Source organism: Lepidochelys olivacea (assembly GCF_965140295.1).
Source record: "Lepidochelys olivacea isolate rLepOli2 genome assembly, chromosome: 12".
Taxonomy (NCBI): domain Eukaryota; kingdom Metazoa; phylum Chordata; order Testudines; family Cheloniidae; genus Lepidochelys; species Lepidochelys olivacea.
In genome coordinates, this window is record NC_140422.1 from 10,555,116 (window position 1) to 10,578,924 (window position 23,809).

The 23,809-nt window shown below is 42.2% G+C and overlaps 1 protein-coding gene across 2 annotated transcripts in view; it reads right to left on the reverse strand.

The window, feature by feature from the left end:
- The window catches only part of NFATC3 (nuclear factor of activated T cells 3), a 140,657-nt gene extending 117,211 nt beyond the window's left edge, over window positions 1–23,446 (reverse strand). For both annotated transcript variants that reach the window (XM_084644227.1, XM_084644226.1), the window contains exon 1: window positions 23,158–23,446. In XM_084644227.1, the coding sequence (XP_084500353.1) occupies window positions 23,158–23,257 (100 nt within the window). In that variant the 5' untranslated portion in view covers window positions 23,258–23,446. The remainder of the gene's footprint in view (window positions 1–23,157) is intronic.
- Between the last annotated feature and the right edge of the window lie 363 nt (window positions 23,447–23,809).

Genomic DNA, 23,809 nt, shown 5'->3' on the forward strand with positions numbered 1-23,809 from the left:
CTAGTGCTTTAAAGAGCTCAAACTTGCTGCGCTCAGGAGGGTGATTTTTCACACCCCCGAGCCAGCAAGTTAGAGCACTATGAAATGTAAGTGTAGACAAGCCGTTATAGTCCCAAGCCTCTAACCAACACCAGACCCAGAAGTACACATGCTCTCTCTCTTTACAGGGTCACACTGTGCTCACAGGCAACTGGTTGGCTTTCTTGCCTCTGATCCTCTCTGTTCTTGTCTGTCTTCAGTTTGTGTGTTCTGCCAACAGAAACATTTTTTTCTGAAATTTCAGTAGTACGGTCTCACTACAACAGCCAGCTGTAAAAATAACTATATATACACTGAAAGAGGAACTTACAGGTATGAACAAGAAGCTAAAGATCTCAACAACAAAATTTGGTTCAACTGCTGGATTAGATTTGTAATTGCTTATAAAACAATGTGCTGTAGTTTCAACTGTAACTGAGTATTGTTCTCCTGACTGAGTCTCATCTAACTAGAGGAATATGAATTGTGTTGAAAATTAATGTAGCAACCTTAACTACAAGAGACTGATTCCTGATTTATGTGTGTGGTATGAATATTAAACTTTTCCACCCTTTAAATTAGAAAGGCAACATTTCTTATCAGATAATTATTTCTTAGCATTCTATACCAGTAGATAGAAAGTGTTGAAATCTGCCTCTTGTAGCTTGTCAACTTACAATATTCAGATGATCCCCACAAAGCAGTGAATTCTGGAGACAGTCAGAATTTAAGCTAATTACAACATATGCCAAGTGCCCAGGATTCCATGCTGAGGCCAGAGTTTTGAGAGCTAGCACTCTGGACTCGTTTGCACTCCCAAGCCTTGAGGCCACCACAAGCTAGCTCCACCCTGAAACTTGCTCCACTCCCACTCATGCTACGCACTAGATCTTATAATCACTTATGTGACCCGCTGTTAAAAATTCAAACAGATTTGCAAGTTCTCGAAATCAGCTCTGCCCTTAAACGGTAGGAGCTATAATTTTTTTGGAGTGTGAGGATGGAGTAGATGTTACGCTATATTCTTTATATGTACAAGGGATTCAACCCATGTTGAAGTGTAAAACTCAGTTCAATCTGAACTATAGAGATGTGACAAAGTGATTTCATAAACAATTCAGATCATCCTCAAGGCTCCAGTCAAGCACCTGTTACTCAGCCAGAAAGCCTACTGAAGTCAAATGGAGGATTAAACATTAAATTTCTTAAAGTGGTGAAAATTATATTCTGTGTATATGATCACATGATTTTATAGATATAGCTCTCAGACAAAATTTTAGTCGTTAAAGTTAAGGTTTAAGTGGAATCCCACAAGCAGTATTACCCTTTACCAAAATTCTTCATCTTTAAAAACAGAGCCCAAATGTCAGTTGCATACAATAGAATAGTACCTTTTCCCCTTCAAGAAGGCCTAGTAAGTTTGTATATCAAGCACTTGAAAGTAGTCTCAGATTTAAGGTGTCCATGCAGCTTTAAGTTTGCCCCCTCAGGCATATGTATTATGATACTGTACTTAAATTACAAGTTCATACTCCCACTTTGCCCATACAAAGCTCCTGTCTCATACAGTCCACAGTATGGACGTTTAAGGGTCCTGAATTGAGGTTGCACAGACAACTTTAAACCTGGCATTTCCTAACTTCTGAGTTCTTTGTCATGCAACCTAAACAACACTGTCGCAATAAAACTTTTTGCATATAATATTTATCAAGTGTGTAGTAGAGATTTCAAAATTAATATAGTAGATATTTGAAGTTTTAGTTCACGTAACTTAATGCAAGTGAAGTGTTGGTGAAGTTGAATATTTCTATGAATACATAGACTTTAGTAGCTATTCAAGCATTTAATTTTTTTGTAGCAATTAGTGTTACAGTACCAGAAATGCCAAGTCTTGTGAATTAGAAAATTGCATCTCTCATGATTAAATAAAATTATTAAACCTGACTCATGATCTCGGACACTCAAATGTCAAGATTCCCCCCACAAGACATGGCAAAAAAAAAAAAATTCCTGACATTTGAGAGTTCTATCCCAAGATCATGAGTCAGGTTTAATCATTTATTTAGAAATCGCTGTCAACTTGTCTCAGGTGACAGGGGCTGACATAACGAGCCTCTCCTTGCAGGGCTCCCACAGTCAGCCCCAGGCAGCCAGGGTTTCCCTACCAGCCTGGGAAGTGGGAGAGGCCATCCCCCACAGGCCTGGGGAGGGTGAAAAACCCTAAGAGGAGCAGCGGTGACGCTGTGAGAGCTGAACTATGGGCTGCAGGAGGGCTGAAGTGAGGAAGGTGAGGGCTGTATTGATGATGGTGCTGAGCAGATGGGGTGAGTGCTGGGAGGTGAACTGAGAGCAGCTGGGAGTTGTTTGCGGCTGGGGGACTGAACTGAGGGGCAGATTAAATGAGAGAGGTTGTGTGGGGCAGAACTGATGGGAGACAGGATTAATTGCTGGGCAGGAGATGGGCAGATGTGGAGGTGAGTGCTCCTGCACCAGAAGCCAAAAAAATTACCTCATCCAATACATGTGGGATAGTGGGTAACATTAATGGTCACATGGATACACCCTGGGGATGGGAAGGGGGAGTTCAAAATTCAAGAGACAGACCTACAAAACACAATATAATCTTAGATAGATATCTCATGGGGGGGGGAGGCAACTCATGATTTTTGATCCCCTGAAGTTAGCAATACTGTAGTACTGTATATTGGAAACTGAAAAATTAAACAGGCTTTAATTATCTAGTAGTTGTTAAGCTTTGTATAGGGCTTTATGCAAGTTTTAACAGAGTAAATTTCAGGATAGGTGGGACGAAAAAATACAAAAAACTGTCTGGATCCTTCACCTGTTCATTTCGAGACTTGACATTTGTTTGGTTTTTAAGAAAAAATGAACTTTTTTCTGGTGTTGGCAGACTCCTCTGAAACATTTATTGGTCGTGAATGTTGAAAATGTATGGTTAATCTCCTTGGATTTTCTAGTTATCTTTCTTACTTTTTAAAAAAGCACCAAGTTGAAAATTGGGTAGGTCCATTCAAAAGGGAAACCAAGCTCAGACAGATGAGGCCTAAATCAGTGGTTCTCTCCCGCGGGCGTCAGCAAGCCAAGAGTGGCATGTGCACAGGCAAATGAAGTAACTTCGGATAAGGAAGCAGTAGATGGACACTACTTTTATCAGGGTGGATTTGATTTAAATCACTAGTCAGGAAGACTCGATTTAATCATGATTTTCTACATAAAAGCACATTCTTGTTAGTTGTTATAACCTTAATAGATATTCTTCACAACTTGGAGATAGATGTAGGTTTCATTTTTAGAAGGTATACACTATACATTTTTAAAGAGTGATTTTGAAAACTTTTCAGATTAGTTTTACAGCTATATCAGAAAACGAAATAACCAAACAATCATTCATTTACCAGAGGAAATGGAAGCAGTATTTATGAAGTCATTGGGACATGAACTATCTCCAATTCAACATCATTAGTATTTGGAGGATTTTCTTTCCATGCTGTATTAGGAAGAGACCACCACCTGACAGACATTTAAATTGTTTTATTTAACTAAACCAACAATGTTAAGTATTTTGGATTTTTTTCTTCAACAGTAAACATAATTTTTTTTAAAAGAACAAGTATATGTCCCTTGCTTCTCACATTTATCTCCAGACTTCTTTTCCTTGTCCAGATGTATTCCACCCCCAACAATCTTCTATTCATTGAACTTTTTGAAACTTTGCACTTCTAGAGAGAGATAAGGGATTGGCTCTGTGTACACAAATTTGCAGAGGGACAATAGGGTTGAGGTCTTATTTCCCACCTCTATATATTATTTATATATTTTAAAACATTTTAGCTGTTAACAAGCATGTTACCTCTGGAGAAACAAATCCACAGTTTGATAACTGCAAAACTAAGCATCTCTGATGGTATCTTCTTGACTGAGCACCGAGTCCCACTGGGTAGATAGGAAGATTAACCTAAATAATCTATACAGAAGCCTGTGGAACCCCATAAGATTGGGGCCCTAATCCATGAACTATTGGAACTCATTTACAAAACTTTTCTTAAACGTTACACGTATATATTGTCTCATACTATAGAATTAGAATTTATAATCCCTATTCCATGATGAGATATCTTTAGATAAGCTTTTTCCTAAAATTAAAAAAAAAATCTTTATCAAAAAAATCCACTTTAAATAAAAAAATCCAATTTTGATTTTTTTAAATCTTTGATTTTTATCTACATAATGAAAGCTATCATCACATACAATCTAGAAAATGAGCTCTTAAAGTTTACTGCCCAAAAGGAGAGTTTTTCTTATCCCTTTCCACACGTCCCTCACCAATCCTTTAAGTCTCCCACAACCTCAACTGCCCTTTCACACCTCTGGTCCCCTCTATTCACTCTAAATCTGACACCCCACCCTTCCCCCACAAATTTTGGGCAAAGGAGCACAGTTTCCTGGCATTCTACAATGTTTCTCTCTCCCTGCTGTCCTCCACAAGTTTATTTCCCCCTCTTAGGTCCATGACCAGTTTAGGCTCCTTTTCCTGTATTCCCCCTTAGTCCAGGGTCAAATTAACCTTTTGTGGGCCTGGTGTCAAATATGTTTGTGGGCCCCCGTGGAGGCAATGGAGCATGGCACAGTAGGGTGACCAGATGTCCCGATTTTATGGGGACAGTCCTGATCTTTGGGTCTTTCTTATATAGGCTTCTATTACCCCCACCCCGATTTTTCACACTTGCTGTTCTGTTACCCTATGGCGCGAGGGGCCAGCCAGAGGCAATGGGGCATGACATGGCAGGGGCAGCCCTGCTCCACCCAATGAGAGGGCACTATTTACAAACCGGCAGTTGCCCGACGCACAGTGGCCTGCCCAGCCCTGTGCTGCTAGGATGCCCCTTCCCCTTGGGGGAGGCCCATGCCACACCACACAGCCCCCTCCACCCCTCCCCCAACAACCCCCCCAACTCCCTATGGCCAGAGGCCCCCCAGACCCACTATGCCCAGTAACCCCCCAGACCCACCCACAAATCCACAGCACCCTGCACACCACAACTGCCCAGCACTCCCCCCACCCCCAGAACCCCCACTCCTAGTACCCCAACACACACACAGATCCTCCCGGCCCCTTCACAGCCCAGCACCCCCCCATATACCCCACAGACCCACTCCCCCAAGCCCTGCCTTCCGGCTGCACTCACCAGCCCTGCTGGGAGGTGACTGTCTGCTGGGACGAGCCGGCTGCGCAGCCAGGGCTGGTCATCGCTCCGTCCCTTCGGGAGTGGCGCGATCAGCCAGGCCAGGACCCGCTCCGGCCAGGGTCCCTCAAGATACACTTGCCAAGAGGGGCCCAGCCAAACCCTCCACACTGTTCCCCACCCCCACACACACCCCTGGCTGAGACTAGCCAGGCTTCTGCACCAGTCCCAGTGGTTCAGCTCCAAGAAAACAGGTGGGGGTCCCACAGGTGGTGGGAAGCAGAGACTGCCCAGAGCCGGAGGTGCACTGGGGTCTGGCCAGGGGTCTGAGAGGAGCAGGGGGTGGGGCCAGGGAGCAGAAAGAAGCCCTCAGCCAGCCAGCGGGCAGGTTGAGAGGAACAAGTGGTGGGTGGGGGGAGCCAGCAGAGTCTCAGGGTGCGGTGGAAGCAGAGCAGGCCGGAGCCCCTTCTGAGCATGGGCCCTGCTCCATGGAGCTACTGGAACCATTGTAAACCCGGCACTGCCTTAGTCTGCCTCCCCATCCATATCTGCCTTCCATGTATGATTCAGCCCCAATAGCTGCTGAAAAGCATGGGGTCAGAAGCAGGTTAAATTGAAAAGGCTGTGCTACCAAACCTGCCTATTATAAGGTTGCCTGGCACGACCCATTAAGACCTGGCTTTCAGCAGCTTAGAACTACCAAACTAACCATTTGGGATGAAGTTTTCTATGAGTTTCTGCCTCAGGGTGATTTTTTTTTTTTTTTAAAGTTTCAGACAAAGTAATTCCACTATTTGCGAAAACAAGGCTAAGGAAAATGTTTTTCAATGTTAAAACAAAATTCTAGGAACATAAGAACATCAGATTACTGGATTACCAACAATGTTCCCTCTAATTTTTTCCATCCATGTGTGGGATGAATTTTGTTATGTGCACCAAATTATCAAAGCAATGTGCAGATGTGCGCCACCAGTAGAAACAAAAAACCTAGATAATATATATTTTTAAAATATAGGGATAATTACTTCTGCCACGACAGGTTAGGCATTTTAGAACTCACGACTCAAAGAATTAAATTTAAGTGTAAGAGATATATAAAAATTATGAAAGGCATAGACCTGTCAAAAAACTCAAATAACAGCACTTTGAAAGAAAAGAATATATGTACATAGAATCATAGAATATCAAAGTTGGAAGGGACCTCAGGAGGTCATCTAGTCCAACCCCCAACTAAATCATCCCCGCCAGGAAGTATACATTGCAGGAAGTATCAAGTAGTAACAACAACTATGTGTTGAGAGATGACAGTGACACAGAGTGAGAAATGACACTGTGTGAAAGACAGACAGACCGACACACGTGTTGCCCCTTTACGTACATTGCCCCTTTAAGTAGACTGGCACTCAAAGCAGATACAGCAGCAGACACCAGCAAGCTCCCTCCCTCCCACTCCTAAGCTCTGCCATGGTCACCACCCCTGCCCTGCAGAGATGTGGTACTGGGGTGAGGGAGCCAGGGGGCACCCTGATATCAGTGCTCCTTCCCCTCCTGCTCTGCATAACAAGCAGGAGGCTCATGGGAGCAACTCCCAGGCAGAGGGCTGGAGCAGCATGGTAGTGGAGGGAGGGACACCTGAAGTGCCCGGCACTTGATAGCTAAATTGCCTCTAAGCTGTGTGGCTCCCCAGCTGCCTATTAAGCGCTGGGCTGCAGAATCTAGAGATGCCTTTCCCCAAGCCCCCGGACCTGCTTCGGCACCATTCTCCAGCCCAGCCCTGCTGTGGCCGGGGGAGAAGCGCTCCACTCCCGGCCTGGCCCAGCCCAGCCCCAGACTTGCCCAGGTGCTGCTGTGGGGAGAGAGAGTGGGGGGCAGAGAGAGAGCTGGGGGGAGAAGGAGTCCTCTTTCCCCACTGTAGGCCCAGGTAACCCCACTGCATCCCAAATCCCTAGCCCCACCCCAGAGCCTGCACCCCCAGCCACAGCCTTCACCTCCCCCTAACCTTCTGCCCCAGTCAGAGCCCTCCCCTCCCCCTCCACAGTCCCCCAACCCTCTGCCCAAGCCCTGAGCCCCCTCCCACAATCCAAACCCCTCAGCCTACCCTGCCACATGAATTTTGTTACACTTCCATATTAGTGCACATAAAATTCGTTCCGCACATGGGTGGGAAAAATTAGAGTGAACACAGCTTGATAGCCTGCTGAGCATCCACGCAGCTTAGAGAAAACTTAAGTTACCAATGGTCCATCTAGCCCAGTATTCTGTCTTTGATAGTGGCCACTATCAGAGCTTCATGGGAAGTCTGTACAGAACAGAGCAGTTGGAGTGATGCACCCTTGTCTTCCCTTCCTGGCTTCTAGCAGTCAGCGGTTTAGGGTCGCCTCTAGCATAGAGTTGCACCCCTGACTATCTCTGCCTATAGTCATTGATTAGCCAGCCTATCCTCCATCAACTTATCTACTTCTGTTTTGAACTCTGTTATACTTTTGGTCATCATAACATCCCATGGCAATGAGTTCCACAGGTTAACTGAGCATTATAAGGAAAAAAAAGAGTACTCCTTGTTTGTAGTAAACCTACTGCCTATTAATTTCATTGGGTGAACCCTAGCTTTTGTATTGTGGAAAAGGGGTAAACAACACTTCTCTATTCACTTTTTTCTACACCATTCAGGATTTTACAGACCTCCATCATATTCCCCCTTGGTAGTCTCTTCTCTTAGCTGAACAGCCCTAATCTTTTTAAGTCTTTCCTCCTATGGAAGCTGTTCCTTACTCCTGATCATCTTTATTGCCCTTCTCTGAACTTTTTCTAGCTTCACTATATCATCATTTTTGAAGAGGAGGCAACCAGAACAAAATATTCAAGGTGTGTGCACGCCATGGATTTATATATGCTATTTATTAGGGCTGTTGATTAATCGCAGTGAACTCACGTGATTAACTCAAAAAAATTAACGGCGATTCATCACATATTAATTGCATTGTTAAACAGAATACCAATTGCAAATTAATAAATATTGGTTGTTTTCCTACATTTTCAAATATATTGATTTCAATTACAACACAGAATACAAAGTGTACACTGCTCACTTTATATTGGATTAAAATATTTGCGTTGTAAAAATGAAAACAGTATTTTTCAATTCACCTCATACTAGTACAGCAGTGAAAACTGTTGTAAAAGTGCAACTTACAAATGTTGGGTTTTTTGGTTACATAACTGCACTCAAAAACAATGCAGAACTTTTAGCACCTACAAGTCCACTCAGTCCTCTTTCTTCTTCAACCAATCGTTAAGACAAACAAGTTTGTTTACATTTATGAGAAATAATGCTCCCTGCTTCTTATTTACAATGTCACCAGAAAGCGAGAACAGGCATTTGCATGGGACTTTTGTAGCCAGCATTGCAAGGTATCTACATGCTAGATATGCTAAACATTCATATGCCCCTTCCTGCTTTGGCCACCATTCCAGAGGACATGCTTCCATGCTCATGACACTTGTTAAAAAAAATAATGCATTAATTATATTTGTTACTGAACTCCTTGGGGGAGAATTGTGTGTCTCCGGCTCTATCTGACCTGCATTCTGCCATATATTTCACATTACAGCAGTCTCGGATGATGACCCAGCACATTGTTCATTTTAAGAACACTTTCACTGCAGATCTGACAAAAACACAAAGGTACCAATGTGAGATTTCTAAAGATAGCTACAGCACTCGACCCAAGGTTTAAGAATCAGAAGAGGGATGAGGTGTGGAGCACGCTTTCAGAAGTCTTAATAGAGCAACACTCCGATGCGAAAACTACAGAACCTGAACCACCAAAACAGAAAACCAACCTTCTGCTGGTGGCATCTGACTCAGGTAAAGAAAATGAACATGCGTCAGTCCACACTGCTCTGGATTGCTATCGAGCAGAACCTGTCATCAGCATGGATGCACGTCCTCTGGAATGGTGGTTGAAGCAGAAAGTGCATTTAGTGCATTTGGCATGTAAATATCTTGCAACACTAGCTACAACAGTGCCATGAAAACACTTTCTTTCTTTCTTACTTTCAGGTGAGATTGTGAACAAGAAGCGGACAGCATTGTCTCCTGCATATGTAAACAAACTTGTTTGGCTGAGCAATTGGCTGAACAAGAAATAGGACTGAGTGGACCTGTAGGCGCTAAAGTTTTACATTTTTCTCTTATGACTATTTAGTTTCCTTAAGAGCCTTTGGTGATGGACCTTGTCAAAGGCTTTCTGAAAACGCAAGTAAACTATCTCGACTGGATCACCCCTATCCACATGCTTGTTAACACCCTCAAAGAACTCAAATAGATTGGTAAAGTATACAAGGTATACTTCCCTTTACAAAAGCCATTAACTAGACTCTTCCCCACAAATCATGTTTGCCTACTTGTCTGATAATTCTTTACTATAGTTTCTACCAAGTTGTCAGGTACTAAAGTTAGGCACACTGGCCTGTAATTGCCAGGATCACCTTTTTTTAAAAAATTGGCATTACATTAACTGGGACAGCCTTGTTTCAGTGATCGGTTCCATACTAGTTAGTAGCTTCGCAATTTCATATTTGAGTTCTTTCAGAACACGTGTGAATATCATCTGGTCCTAGTAAGCTATAGCAACCTAATGCTTTGGAGGATAAACTTGAAATTTGGCAGGGGTTAGTCTCTGTGTTAGGGATGTGCGTTTTAACTTCCCAAGCAAAATTTGGACAGATTTTCATAAGTTATAACCCTTGGAAAAACTACAGTTTGCACATGCTCAGTAAAGACTTGCTTGAATTTAACAGCTAAAATCTCCAAAGATGCAGTTCTCTGAGCACATTCAAGCCTATCATACCTCCTACTGTTGACCAGACTACACATATAATAAACCTCACAAAGCAAATGAGCAAGCTGCCTCCCCTCACAGTCCCCACCTCTGACAGAACTAAAACGTGCCATCCCCAGAGCGAGCACACTCCCTCTAAACCCAGGGCTCTCTCTGTAATGTCTGCTCCCAACTGCTCAGGACCAAGCACTGGAAAAGAAAGCCTGTCAATAACTGTACTGGCACACCAGCAGCATGGAGAAGGAAGCCATCTGGTTCAAATACAGTGGTAACTGGGCTGACAACTTTACCCTTACTGTGATTTCAACGGTGAAGTATGTAAAAGTTCAAAAAAGTCACAATAACCTATGCTGATGGTAAAAGGTACCAAAAAGTAGACAGACTGAATTAGTCCCTACTGATATGGGTCAAGGACTAAAATCATGCTTGATAAAAAACAGAATATGTGGAACTGGAAATTAATGAACCAAAACTCCTGTGTCAGATATTCAGTCTAATTGGTGGACAAAGGAATAAGGGGATAGGCTATTCTTCCCAATCCTCCCTTTTTTGGGGTGCTAGAAGGAAGACTTTGTGGGAAAAGTAAGGAAAACCAGTTGGAGGCTACTGAATTAAGTTTCACCATCATAACTACCATTCCCACCATCTCCTGGACCCTGGGCCTTCGCCATCCTGATCCTGAGAGATGTCCTCACTGTACTGAATTAACAAGAGGGGTACTCAGAAGACATCACCACCCCTAAGAGATGCAGCTCAATCCTAAACACCATCTGCGATAAAACAGGATCAGACTTTAAAAGTAGCAACAGCTCCAGCCTATCTCAACTAATCTTTTCTCTTTTCCCCAAAACAGTTACCATTTAAGTGACTGTCAAATGAGTCCTCCTAAAACTCTCTCCAGTTAAAGGGAAAGGGAACAAGAAATGCTGTTAAAATGAAAGCCTTAATACTTTATATTCCAAATGCTTTAACTGTTTTTCCTTCTTTTCTGTATCTTTAATACTAAATAGCTTAAATTAAAATTGACTCAGGTCCTTCTTTCTGATCCAGCAAGCAGATAGGACCTCTGGTTCCAGGGACTCCGCCCCCAATCTTCAGAGAAGGATTGGAAGGACCTAGCCTATTTTAGGCCCTATAAGGCTGTGTCCTTATTCTGAACTGAAGCTATGATCAATTTGGGACCACAGGAAAAAAGTAAAGCAAGCCTACAGAGACAGTGACTTTGCTAGGGAGTTCACAGTACTGTAAAGGCAGGGAGCTGTGTAGGCTGGAAATACCCTGGTGAGAAGACAGACACAGGTCTCCTTCCACCCAAGACAAGTGAAAAACGGAAAAATAAGTATGGGCACTGCCAATGTGTGCACTCTGGGCAATTCCTGGATCAAGAGGTTACAGAATGTATAAGAGCAAGGAGTACACCATACAATGGAGATTGCTGACTACAGACTGATTTGGCTTGGTAGGCAATTTTTAGGACATATGTTCAACAGCCTAAATGACTTCTCACACCTACCAACAACATAAGAACTTAAGAATGGCTATACTGGGTCAGACCAAAGGTCCATCAAGCCCAGTATCCTGTCCTCTGACAGTGGCCAATGGCAGGTGCCCCAAAGGGAATGAACAGACAGGTTATCACCAAGTGATCCATGCCCTGTCACCCAATCCCAGCTTCTGGCAAACAGAGGCTAAGGACACCATTCCTGCCCACCCTGGCTAATAGCCACTGTGGGCGGGAATGGTGTCCCTAGCCTCTGTTTTTCCTATAGCCATAGTTTTTCCTAACTAGGAAACTAAATGGCAAAAAACCCAAAAACACAAAAAATACCACCACTACATTAACACAGAGTTATGGTGGAGCAAAACCTCAAACTTCTGAAAACAAGGAAAGCCACAGTTAAGGTTTCTCATACAACCATAACTCTGCCCTCTTTCAGCAATGCCCAAAAACATCCTGACAAAACACATACCTTTACTCTGCCAACTCCACAGCTGCTGAAAGGTACAAGCTTTTCACCTCCTTTCACAACTCACTCATTCTGACCCACAAGATTCCATATTACACTATTAAACGACAAAAAGGGGGGTGAGAGATGGGCGTCTCGTGGAGCTTGCAGTAGCCAATATGAATTATTTGCATGAACTTCAAGTGGAGTCAGCACGGCCCTGAGTCTCAGGATGTTAGGAAGACCTGGACACAGGTAGCTAGCCTGAGTGTCCAGTAGTGCCACAGTATCCACACTTCTATTTTTAGCATGCTAGTTCAGCTTGAGCTACTGTGAATCTGTCTGTCTATACTGGGAATTACATCTCCCAGCTGCAACAGACATATCATGCAGAGTTTTTACTTGGGTTGCTAGCCTATGCTGAAGCCCATGCCACATTGTCTACACTGTTACTGTTATACCTACTAGCGAAATTAAAGCTAGAATGCGTATAAGCTACCTGCACTACAATCACACCTTCACGAACAAGCGTAGGCATATGACCTTAAGCAAGTTTTTAAAATCTCTGCCTCCATTCCTGATCTGTTTAAAAAACAGGGTGGGGCGACACTTTTCTGAGCTTGCAGATCTGTTGTGATAATAATCCAATAATGTTGGTAACAGAACAGGTGTAGTTCCCTACACACGGAGAGCAAGGTTTGAAGAGCCAAAGTAGGGGTTGTGTGTTCCCTATCCTCTGAAGCCCAACTCACTGCTCAGTAGATGGTAGGAGCAAAAGATGCACATTTACAAAGATCCTTCAGCTATTTCCCCATCTCTAAGAACAGAGCAGCAGCAACAGTGCAACATGGGAGAGGAGCAAGAGGATATGTTTCCACAACCCTCAACTGCTCCCAGTCCAACTAATTGAACAGGGCACAAGACAAAAGGATTTAAATGAAGGAGAAAATTACACCACCAATCCAAATTGTTAAACTGATTATTTAATATTACTGGTTTTGGTCAACATATTTTATAGTAATACTGTTCTAGTTTTCCTTCAGTGTTTGACAAAATAAAAAACACTTGTTTATTTTGAGGACCTGAAGTGAACTAAGACCTAGTATTGATGCTTTGAGTTCTGCAGCTGCTAAGCACCAATAAAAAAATTAAACAAGATCATAACTTCACTGTGTTAATCAACTGGCATAGTGAGCAAGACAGCTAGAAACAGGAATCAGACACAGCAGTAGTGCAGAATACATAGGGACTGAGGGAGGCAAGCAAGCCTGGAGGAAAGTTTTCCTTTGCAGTATGTTCCCTGCATTAAGAGCTTGCACAGCAAACTGACTGGTCATTCAGTTTCCTCCATATCAATCTATGAGAATGCTACAAAAGGAAGCCAACGAGGACTAGCATAATCCACCTCTGCATCAAGCTCTTACGCCGAAAGCGAACCCACAAACCTTATCCCATTGAAGAACTCGGATTACAGGGTCTGTGTCTATCACTGGAGGTCCACAAGGTATTTACTATAAAGTTACAACACTGATTTATAGAAAATCTAGGTTTCAAAATATTTTAGCTAATATTTGCTACTCTGAAGCCTGTACAGATAGCTTAAGGTACCTTCACTTGTAAAGCCAGGAATACAATAGCTTACTTTAGTGTTAAGTACATTCTCTAAAATATGATCATGTGGCAATATATAGCTTTTCTTAGCACTTGTTTAGAATGACCTGCATACACTCAAGCGGCAAAGTCACAAGTGAGGAATACAGTCACCCCAAATGAACGTTAAAATCACGCAATCATGCTATCACTTCATCTTCCAAAGTCCTCAGTCCTCTATATCAAGCAGACTGATAGAAGCCCTTGCCCTTAAGATGTTTATACAAGATCCCTGTAATATACTAGTTAATTACAGGCAGCAAATAGATTCTAGTATTTCTAAATCCCAAAAGCACTCAAACATTTTGTTCGGAAGTGTTATTGATAGTGGCTGAAATATATGAAATCTCATTTTATTGTTAATTCAGAACAATTACAATTGCTATCTTTAGTACCTTTATGCCACAAGAGAATCCAAAATCCAAATGCTATACAAAATACAGATAATCATCAACTATCTGTGATCTCATTAAAAAATAGCTTCCAAAATAGCACACTAATTTTTTGGACTAGAAAAAAAAAAGTGCTCCCCCTTCTAGCTTTCAAAAGAACAAGAATTTATGCTCAGACATTATCCACACAGACTTCAATTTTCCTCTTAACAAAAAAGTCAAAGAATGTAAGTGACCTCATACCAGAAAGCTGTATAACAACATTACTCTAAAATAATTCTTAAAGAGAAATGTAGGCATCCTCTTAAAGAGAAAGATAAGGATTCTGGTCAAAGCATAGATTACCAGAGTTTGAGTAAGTGTGTTACATCCCACTATCCTCAAGTATAGTATTTTCCTAAGATCCAGGTAATCATAAGGCTCAGAGAGAGTTTAAGTACATTTTGTGAGCCTGTACATCACACAAAACCACCATATTAACAGGAACCAATAACATCCATTCAGTCCATAGGCTGTTTCCACATCAGGAAATGAAGAACTGTCCTAATTTTTTAAAAACAATCTTTTACAAAGCCATGAGTTACGTATTAATCAGTCCAAATGTGAAGATCTGCAGTATGATAACATACTAAACTTTTGGGGGGCTAAAAATCAGAAGTCACATAAGAGCAACATCTTATAACGCGTTCCACAAAAAAAATTAAGATATGGTATACAAGTTTACCTTTAATTTAATTTGTTTTAGACTATTCCTTCTTACCAGGAAACAAACTCTTGCCAGAATGAGATCTAAATTAAATTCTCAAACCAATATAAGCATCAATACTGAATTTTTACAAATAGGAAACAAACCCAATTTTTTTTTTAGCAAACATCAAGAATATGTTTCCCTTATATGCGGATGTGCACAAAGCATATTAAAATTGTGGATATTTTGTGTTCTCTCTCACACACACCCCAATTTTGGGCAGCAGGCTTTGAAACCTGTTCAGATTTGAGGTTACTTTTCAATCAGTGCCACTGAGATACTTAATGGAATCAACCTTGTATGTGATTACATTCCAGCTGTTCTGTTTTCAATTAATGAAGTGTACAGCCTATAACACAGTCTGCAAATCTACTTGCTGTTCTCTGCAGTTTTCCAAATTCAGTCAGACCCTGGTCAAGTAACTTTAGAGAGTCCAACTGCTGAGAAAAGTGTCACAATACAATATTGCATACAAATAGTATACAGTACATATAAACAGACAGCTGTGTTCAAGTTGGAATAAAGTGCTGGCTTGTTAAAAGCTTGCTCCTGCTTGTGATTTTACTAAGCTTTACTGATCATTTCACTCATCTTAAATTCCAATGTCATTTGAACTTCACGTGGCATGCCTGGGCAAATGCAATGACTTGGATGTTGTTTTAAAGACTGGGCTTACTGCCAAGTCTCCTCTGTCTCTACTCCCTTGACCCACCAAAGCAGCTTTAGACAACACCTTCTTTATTTACATTAGCGAACAGCAGTTTGACTGCTTACATCCCAGCAATATCAAGTGAGGTCCAATCTACCCATACAACTCACTTCTTTAAAAGCAACACTGCTAATTTGCCCATCCACTCCTTCAGTATGATCTAAATCTTGGTTTGTGACTACCATGTAGCTGTAGAGAACAAAAAAGGAAAGGAATACAAGGTTCAAGGCTGAATCCACATTATCTCAGTTTTAAGCGCAGATTTTTTCTTTGAGAGCGCAATCCTCCAGTGAAGACTTCTGAAGAGCAGAAATGAACCATTCTATATACACTCACACACAAAAAAGGAGCCCTGCTACACACAAAAAAGGAGCCCTGCTACACACAAAAAAGGAGCCCTGCTGAATTTATAAACAGTGTGATCTGAACAAAAAAGTACCAGTCCACAAGTTGTTAAATTAAAATGCAGTTTCAACCTGAAGTCTTTCAGCAACAAATGTCTATGTAAGCTATTGGTCTCAGACTACACAAGCTTTTTTGAAAGTGACAAAACTACCAAACTTCCTTTAGCCAAAACACCATTACAGCTCCCAACACAAGTGTGAAAATCTGTCAGCTTTCCTTGATAATTCAATCTTTTTGATTTTCCTGAAATTTTTGGATAAAAATGTTGTACTGTTACCAATAAAGGATGATGGATAATAAGTTACCCTAGCACACATTTTATTTTTGCTCTCCCTCAGACCAACTAGTCCTGAATCAATACCTCTGTAGTACAGTTTGAAGTGGCAACATGTTTGCCACAGACCCACAATGTTTTCAATCATATATATGATACACAGCTGTTCTGTTCCCCACCTCCCCTCAGTAAATACCATAAGCACAGACTACGATTGGTCTCTCTTTAGCTGTTTTAGGGAAGGAAGGGCAGAGAGTGCTCTTTCAAAATGTACTACCTTCCCATCACATGCTTGCAAGTTCAGCAGACAAACTAGTTTTCACTATATGCTAACAGCACTCTGCTCCGAAACCTGAATACAAACTGTTACAGCACATCTGGTTTAAAAAAAAAAAAAAAATCAAGGCATAGTGGAGCAAAGCAGCAACAGCACAACTAAAAGCTAACAGCAGCAACTAAGAAATGGATGGTGGACGAAAACGACAATGGGTCTAGAGAACTGCAACAGGAATGGGGAAAAAAATGAGAAAGGGTGAAAAACATCTCTACAGAGAATAAGAGATGGATAAAATACTTAGAGTGTAAGAATGTCAATAAAATTTCAAATAATTTTGGTGTGAGTAGCAAGCAATTCATTAGTTACAATACTATTCTTTTGTTTTAGACCGCTAAATTGTGTGTTAAATCCCAAGAAATCTGTAAGCTTTCTGTCCATTTAAAATGCATGAATGTCTAACTATATAACATCTAGTGTTTTTGCAAATACCATACCTACTATAAAACAGTAATCTTGAGAGTAAACCTGTGTAATGGCGTTTTCAAAGGCACTCATTTTGACAAAAGTCTAACTAAAATTATCTAATCTTTACTAGGATTGTAGTAAAGATGGAGATAAAAACCATTATAAAGAGTTTGTGATCCCCCCCTGCCCCTGATGTCAACCCATAATCAGTAGATTGCATTATGCTACTATACCGCAAAACACAATGGAAGTTAAAACACTGTACCTATCAAATTTCTATGAGATCACAAAGTATCAGAGCACAATGCAGACGACAATATTTTTAGCGGCACCATCAATAGCAAATTGCTTATGAGTGGCTGACAGACAACTGGCAGAGTTGATCTGCAAAACATTAAAAGTCACAAGCTGCACAAACACGTTTTTAACTTAAGTTGACCTCCACAATACATAAAAACAATATACCCAATTAGCAACAAGTTTGGTTATTGCAGGGCCTGACCCTGCAAGATACTGAGCACCTCCTAGGAAGTCCTGCATGCACTCAATTCCCACTGACTACAATGAGAACTGAAGGATCTCAACAATTTGCAGGACTGGTTTCTTTGTAGGGAAGATAATTAGTTTATAAATAGGTGTATTTTTAACACTTTATATATAGGCTCTCTTATTGTCCAACTCAGGTAACATGGTATGCCTCATCTTAGGTACCATCTTTTAACTTTCTATGTACACCATATACTGTCTTGCTTAAAATGTACATTAATTTGTAAATGAAATTTCCGCATATACTGACATGCAGTGCCTCTTCATTTACATCATTCAACAGCGAACATCGTCAAGTGTCAACTATTACACACAAAGTTTGAACAGTCAAGCTTAATCTTTTCTAAGAAAACACAAATTTGGGATCACCAAGTTCAGTTTTAACACATTAGTCCCTCAAGTTAAGTTTTCTCAAAGTACAAATTACAAAGTAACATTTGGCAGAACTAAATAATAAAAGTGAAAATCTACTGGATTGTGAGGGAGTGTTAATTACAATTTCAACACTAGTTTAAAAGTTAAGATGCCATATGCAACTCTTAAAGTCATCATAAATGGCTGCCACTATTGAACTGTTTTAGTTTTATAAAATTCTGTGTCTTAATATATTTTGAGGTCAGCCTAAAATTTTATAGTAGAACAACACTGATCAACAGTGCTGCAAGTCAAAGAGAAACTGAAACCTTTATTAGCTAGAATTCCAAGTATCTGTTTTGGCTTTTACACATTCCAAAAATGAAGAATATTTCTGTCTTCACTATGGCAAGAACAAGAATAGTGCACTATGCCAAGGAGAGGGGACAGAGGAGGCACCCAGAATTTGGCACTATCCCACAACCCCCCTTCTCATCTGACTAGTTTATTAATACGGGAAATCCCTTTTACTTTAATGGAACTAAGTTCTAACTAAGGTTGCAGTATTAGACTTTAGATTGGTGGATACTTCTAAACAATCTTTCAAATAGACCACCCTAACAGCAATTACTAGATTAACCAGTACAAGCACAACTACACTAGTCAAGGTGGTCACCATTCACGCAATCCAGCACAAAACTAAGCATTACACATGAATTTCAATGAACTACTGTGTAGTAATGACATGATAGGAGTGGAGAAAAGAGGGAAAGAAAAAAAATGCTGTTATGACTGATTTTAAATTCCTCTTTTTTTAAAACATGTGTCAGTGTACCCAGAGTCTTCAATTGGGATCCCTTGGATAGGAGTTCTTAAAGAATGTAATAAATTAAATACCCTGAAGAAATGGATGGCTTTTTATTTCTTTGAAAGTTAGACTATACATTTTAGAACTATGAATATACAGCCCATACCACAACAGTATTCCTGACTAGATAATTGGAAAAGTGATATTAAAGTTATAAGTGTCAGTTTAGACTTATCTTCTATGTTATTACCAAAAAATGCTAACGTTGTGCATTTCTCCCACATGCCTAGTAGTTTTTCCCCCCACCATTTCCTTTAAAGAGGAGCACAGCACAAGGTAAGTGTTTAACAACCCTAAAAGCTTCCCATGGATTGGGAAAGATATATAGTTAGGTTTCAGCTTCTGTAACACTTAAATGAAATATGTTTCTAATATAATAGTTACAGCTATAGCCACTGTAACATGTCATGTGCATTTTTACAGTGTATAAAACCAGGGTGGATTTTTTTCAACTGATTTATTTAAAAATCAGATTTTGAATTATGGTATATTTTACTTTTTAAAAATAAACATGTTTAGAATGAAATCTGAATCTAATATAAATGTTAAGGCCTAAACTTGTTATAATCTCTTATAACATTTAAATGAAAAAATAAATAGGCTAAATTAATGAACCTCTATCAAAAACTGAGTTAAAGACTGTTTTTTCAAAGCCTTATAATGGTCCCTTATAATATAGGCTAACTACTTATGCTAAACAATCTGTTCCACCCTGAATTTTGCTGTGACACTCAGAGTACCTTTCCCAGACTTGAAGAGCTCTGTGTGGCTCAAAAAGCGTGTCTCTCTCACCAACAGAAGATGGTCCAATAAAAGATATTACCTCCCCTATGCTGTCTAACTTTTGAGGTCAGGCTTCATAAATATGGCATAATAAGTTATGTACTGTGTTAAGGTCTTGTTTAATAAAAATAAAATTTATATACTGTTTGTGTATTTAATTAAATTCCAGTTATTCTAATGCAGCTTGGCACAAATCATGAGCAAAAAGTTAATTATCTAATAAACAGCAATATATCTTTTACCATTTTCTAACATACTAAAATGTACAATTAATAAGAATCTGAAAAGCTATTTAATTGCTTAAATAAATGCATATAGTTACAGTGCACTTTCCCACGTCGCAAAAAGATGTACCAACGATAGTGTAAAGGCCCTATTTAGTTGTAAATCACCATGTGTTAATGGTTGTATGAGAATGCATCTTTCCTTAGCAAATAACTGAAATACAAATGGAAAGTTGATTATTTACATCAAGGCTTTCCACTTAGTGATTTAAATAATGTTTTAAATTGCCTTGATTTAGATCAGTCTACCCTGCATAAAATAGCAAACTGACAGGACATAAAATATCCTGTTACACAGCTGACCACAACAGAATAGAGACTTACAGCATTTATAACATTTGCCTCCAATTACTATAATATACTCAAACAGAAAAAACGAACTGCAGAGGATTGGCAGTTCTTACATAATAGTATTTGGAAGCAGGGACCTGTCCCAACCCCTCTGTCCCAGGACGATGTATTCAGGAGGCCCAGGCTAAGTTCCCTATAAGCTGTGTGACTGTGCAGCAGCAGCCTATTTAGCACTGCACAGGTGCTCCGGCAACCCGCCTGGCTGGGACCTGCCACAGCTAGGGGAGAGGCATCTCTCCCCTGGCTGCAACCTAGCCTGACCCCTACCCTGCTACAGCCAGGGGAGGGGCACCCCTCTCCTGCCCCAACTCAGCCCCAGACCTGCCGTGGCCAGGGTGGGAGCCTCTCTCCCCATCCCCAGCACAGGTGCTGCTGCAGGGAGGGAGAGCGGGGGGAGTCATCTCTCCCCACCATACCCCAGGAGCACCCTCCTGCCCCCCAAACCACTCATCCCTGGCCCCACCCCAGAGCCCGCACCCCCAGCTGGCGCCCTCTTCCTCCCTCCATTCCCACACCCTCTGCACCAGCCCTGAGCCCCTCATCCCCAGCCAACCCTATGCCTCAGCCCCTCATCCCGAGCCCACACCCCCAGCCAGAGCCCTCACACCCCTGCACCCCAACCCTGAGCCCTCTCTCACACGCCAAACCCCTCGGTCCCACCCCCAACACATGAATTTTGTTATGTGCACCAATACGAAGATGATGTGTCACACATCACCTCCATATTGGCGCACATAACAAAATTCATTCTGCACATGTGTGGGAAAAATTAGAAGCAACACTGGTCCCAGGTTGCACCTGTGGACACCAGTCCTGATCACCTTAATGGATATGCAAATCTATGCAGCCACTGCCCTAAGCTCCTCCATATGAATTGGCTCATGTGATGAATAGACAAATATCTAGTTTACAGGATTGCTTAAAAAATGTTTTCAGCTAATACTGTTTTTGCAAACAAACATTCTTGTAATGCAATAGTAAAACCGTTGATCCAGTACTTTCACTAAGTTGCATCATTAAAGTTAGTAATACCTCTACCAAATTTCTATTGAATTTTTGTCCAATTTGGTTTTTGTTCTATATTAATTTGAGACATGAAGCTTTATTCTCAGTTGCCAAATGCCTATGCAGAACATTTCAGTTTTAATTTTTTTATTCTCACTAGATAAACACTGTTCCATATCCTATTCACAATTGCTATAATTTTTCCTTTGTTTTCCATTTGAGTTATATGTACACTATTTATATAGCACCATAACATGCATGCTATTTGACTAACAAAAGCCAGGGACCCTGAAACAGCAGCAGTCTTGTGAGAATAAAAAAAACCTTCCATCTGAAATACTCTACCTAGGCAGCAGCATGACTTAGTAAAAGTACTCTTTTAAGGGTGCCGTGCATTTGGTCTTAGTGCCAGACTTCCTAATTTACTGAAAGTTAGGGAAGTGTTTAAAATCATACAACCTGAAATACATATGGTCGAATACATATTAAAATACAGATAAAGATTTTTAATCAATTTAATCTGATACCGTAAAGGTCTCTCTACTATACACATAGTGAGAGAGCAGAGTCGGAACATGGCTGCAGTATTTAGTAGACTAGACATAACCACATTTCAGCAGTGTCTTGAAACTAGGCTAAACAACAGGTCAATGTATTAACTCAGTTAACACGATTTGGGCCCTTCCACAATAAGGTCAGAGAACTAACTGTATTTTCACGGTGGCTCCCAACTTGCATATAGTTGTGCAAATGGGTCCTAATATGCTGCACATTCCTACACCACACTTATGAGTTATTTTTAATTTCTAGTATTTTTCAATAAGTAAGAGGTTTTGTATTTGTTATAGAGGTATAAGTATCTAGAATAGTAGCTGAAACAAAACAGGATAAAAAACAGCATTACAGTGATGCAAGCACATCTAACAAGAAACAAATGCTTCTCATCTAAGTCATATCATTGAAAGTGAAAAACACACTAAACACTCAACAGGAGATATGTAAAAGCTGTATAAAGAAAATAAACCCAGAACTACTGGTAGCAAATGACACTTTAGTACATGTAGTGGAACAAATTTAATATATTTTACATTGCTACACCAAATATATTCCCCACTTCATAGCGGACTACCTTCCAATATTTACTTGGTTTCTAATTTGTGAGGACCAGTTTGTTAGTGAAACTGAAATTTGGACCACTAAAAAAAAAAAAAAAAAAAAGTGGTGTGAAGATGCTAAAGAAAGCCTGGACTAATCCCAAAACACTGTGTAGTGGGATAGAATGCTGTTCAGTGGTACCAATAAATACATACCTAGACCACAATTTCTTTGTACTGTGTTGCTTCCTAATGCAAGCGCCTACCAGAAAAAGATTGCACATCCATGCACTTCAACCTAACTCAGTTTCTCACTTGGGAAGTTAGGCGCTGGGGGCGGGAGAAGCCCGTACTACATACACTACTTCCTAAACAAAACAGCGAGGTTCAAGGCACATACAGACTAGACTCCCTCCATTCCCCGCTGTTCTAGGCCAGTTTTTCTCAAGGTATTAGGGGAAGAGGCAAACGGCCCCTGAACGGCCCAAGTGCGAGCACGCTGCGGGCGAGGGTCCCCAGCGCTTCGTGGATTATTAAGGAGGCCTCGGAGCTCCCTGGGCAGCGGTGCCTGGGCCATCCCCGCGTCATGCCGCTGCAGCCGGGCTTCCTAGCCTGTGGCGGGGAAGCGATAGTGTCCGAATGGAGGCTTGCTGGCGCGCGAGTGCCGCTGGAAACCGGTTGAGCAGCACCCTAAGCGCGGCGCATTGCAGGGGGAGGGCTCACAGGGTTTCGTCACTCCTGCCCCACCAGGGCTCATCCCGACCCCCCGAGCAGGGCTGGAGGAGCCCGGCGGGAGCCCCCGCGCCACGGGGAGGAGCGTTCCCCACCCGAGTGCTCGCCGGCTCCCCCCAGCCCAGCCCAGCCCCTCGGAAAGCGGCAACCAGCCCCACTCCTCGCACGGTGGGAAGGCAGCCCCCGACAGCCGACCGCAGCGACGCACCTGCAGGCCCCAACGGCGGCCCCGGGCCCGGCTGCCCGTCCTCCCCGAAGATCAGCCTGAAGTCGAACTCGTCAGGGGCGCCGCAGTTTGCCGTAGTCATCGGTTTGGCCGGGGGTGTGAGGCGAGACCCAGTCCCCACCCGGGCCGCGCCGGGCTGCCGCTGGGCTGGGCTGGGCTCCCCGCCGCGCCTCTCAGGGCCGCCTCATAACACGGGAGAGCGAGCACCGGCCGCCGCAGCTCCCGTCCCTGCTCCCTCACTCGGACTCTGTCTGTCACTCAGGGGGTGGGCAACCACTACGGGCCGAGGGAGGCCCCGCCCCTCCGCGGCTCCGCCCCCCCCGCCGCGCTCTCCCCGGGGCTCACGCGCTCCCCGTGTTGGTCCCTCCCGCACCGACCCCGCCTCGCGCTCTGACGGCCCCTCAGCTGCGAGGACACTTCACCCAATCGCGCCGTCCTTCTCCGTCCCCTTCCCTCGTGCGCTGACCACGCCCCCCCCTTCCCTGATGCTTTGGTACTGGCAGCTTCTCCACACGCCCTAACTCCACCCCTTCTCCGTGTGCCTGCTCCGCTCCCCCTCGCCCGCTACCGTTTCCCACCCTCGGACTCCCAGACGCTGTGTTTGGCTCATGACGTAGGCCCAACGGACGCTCTC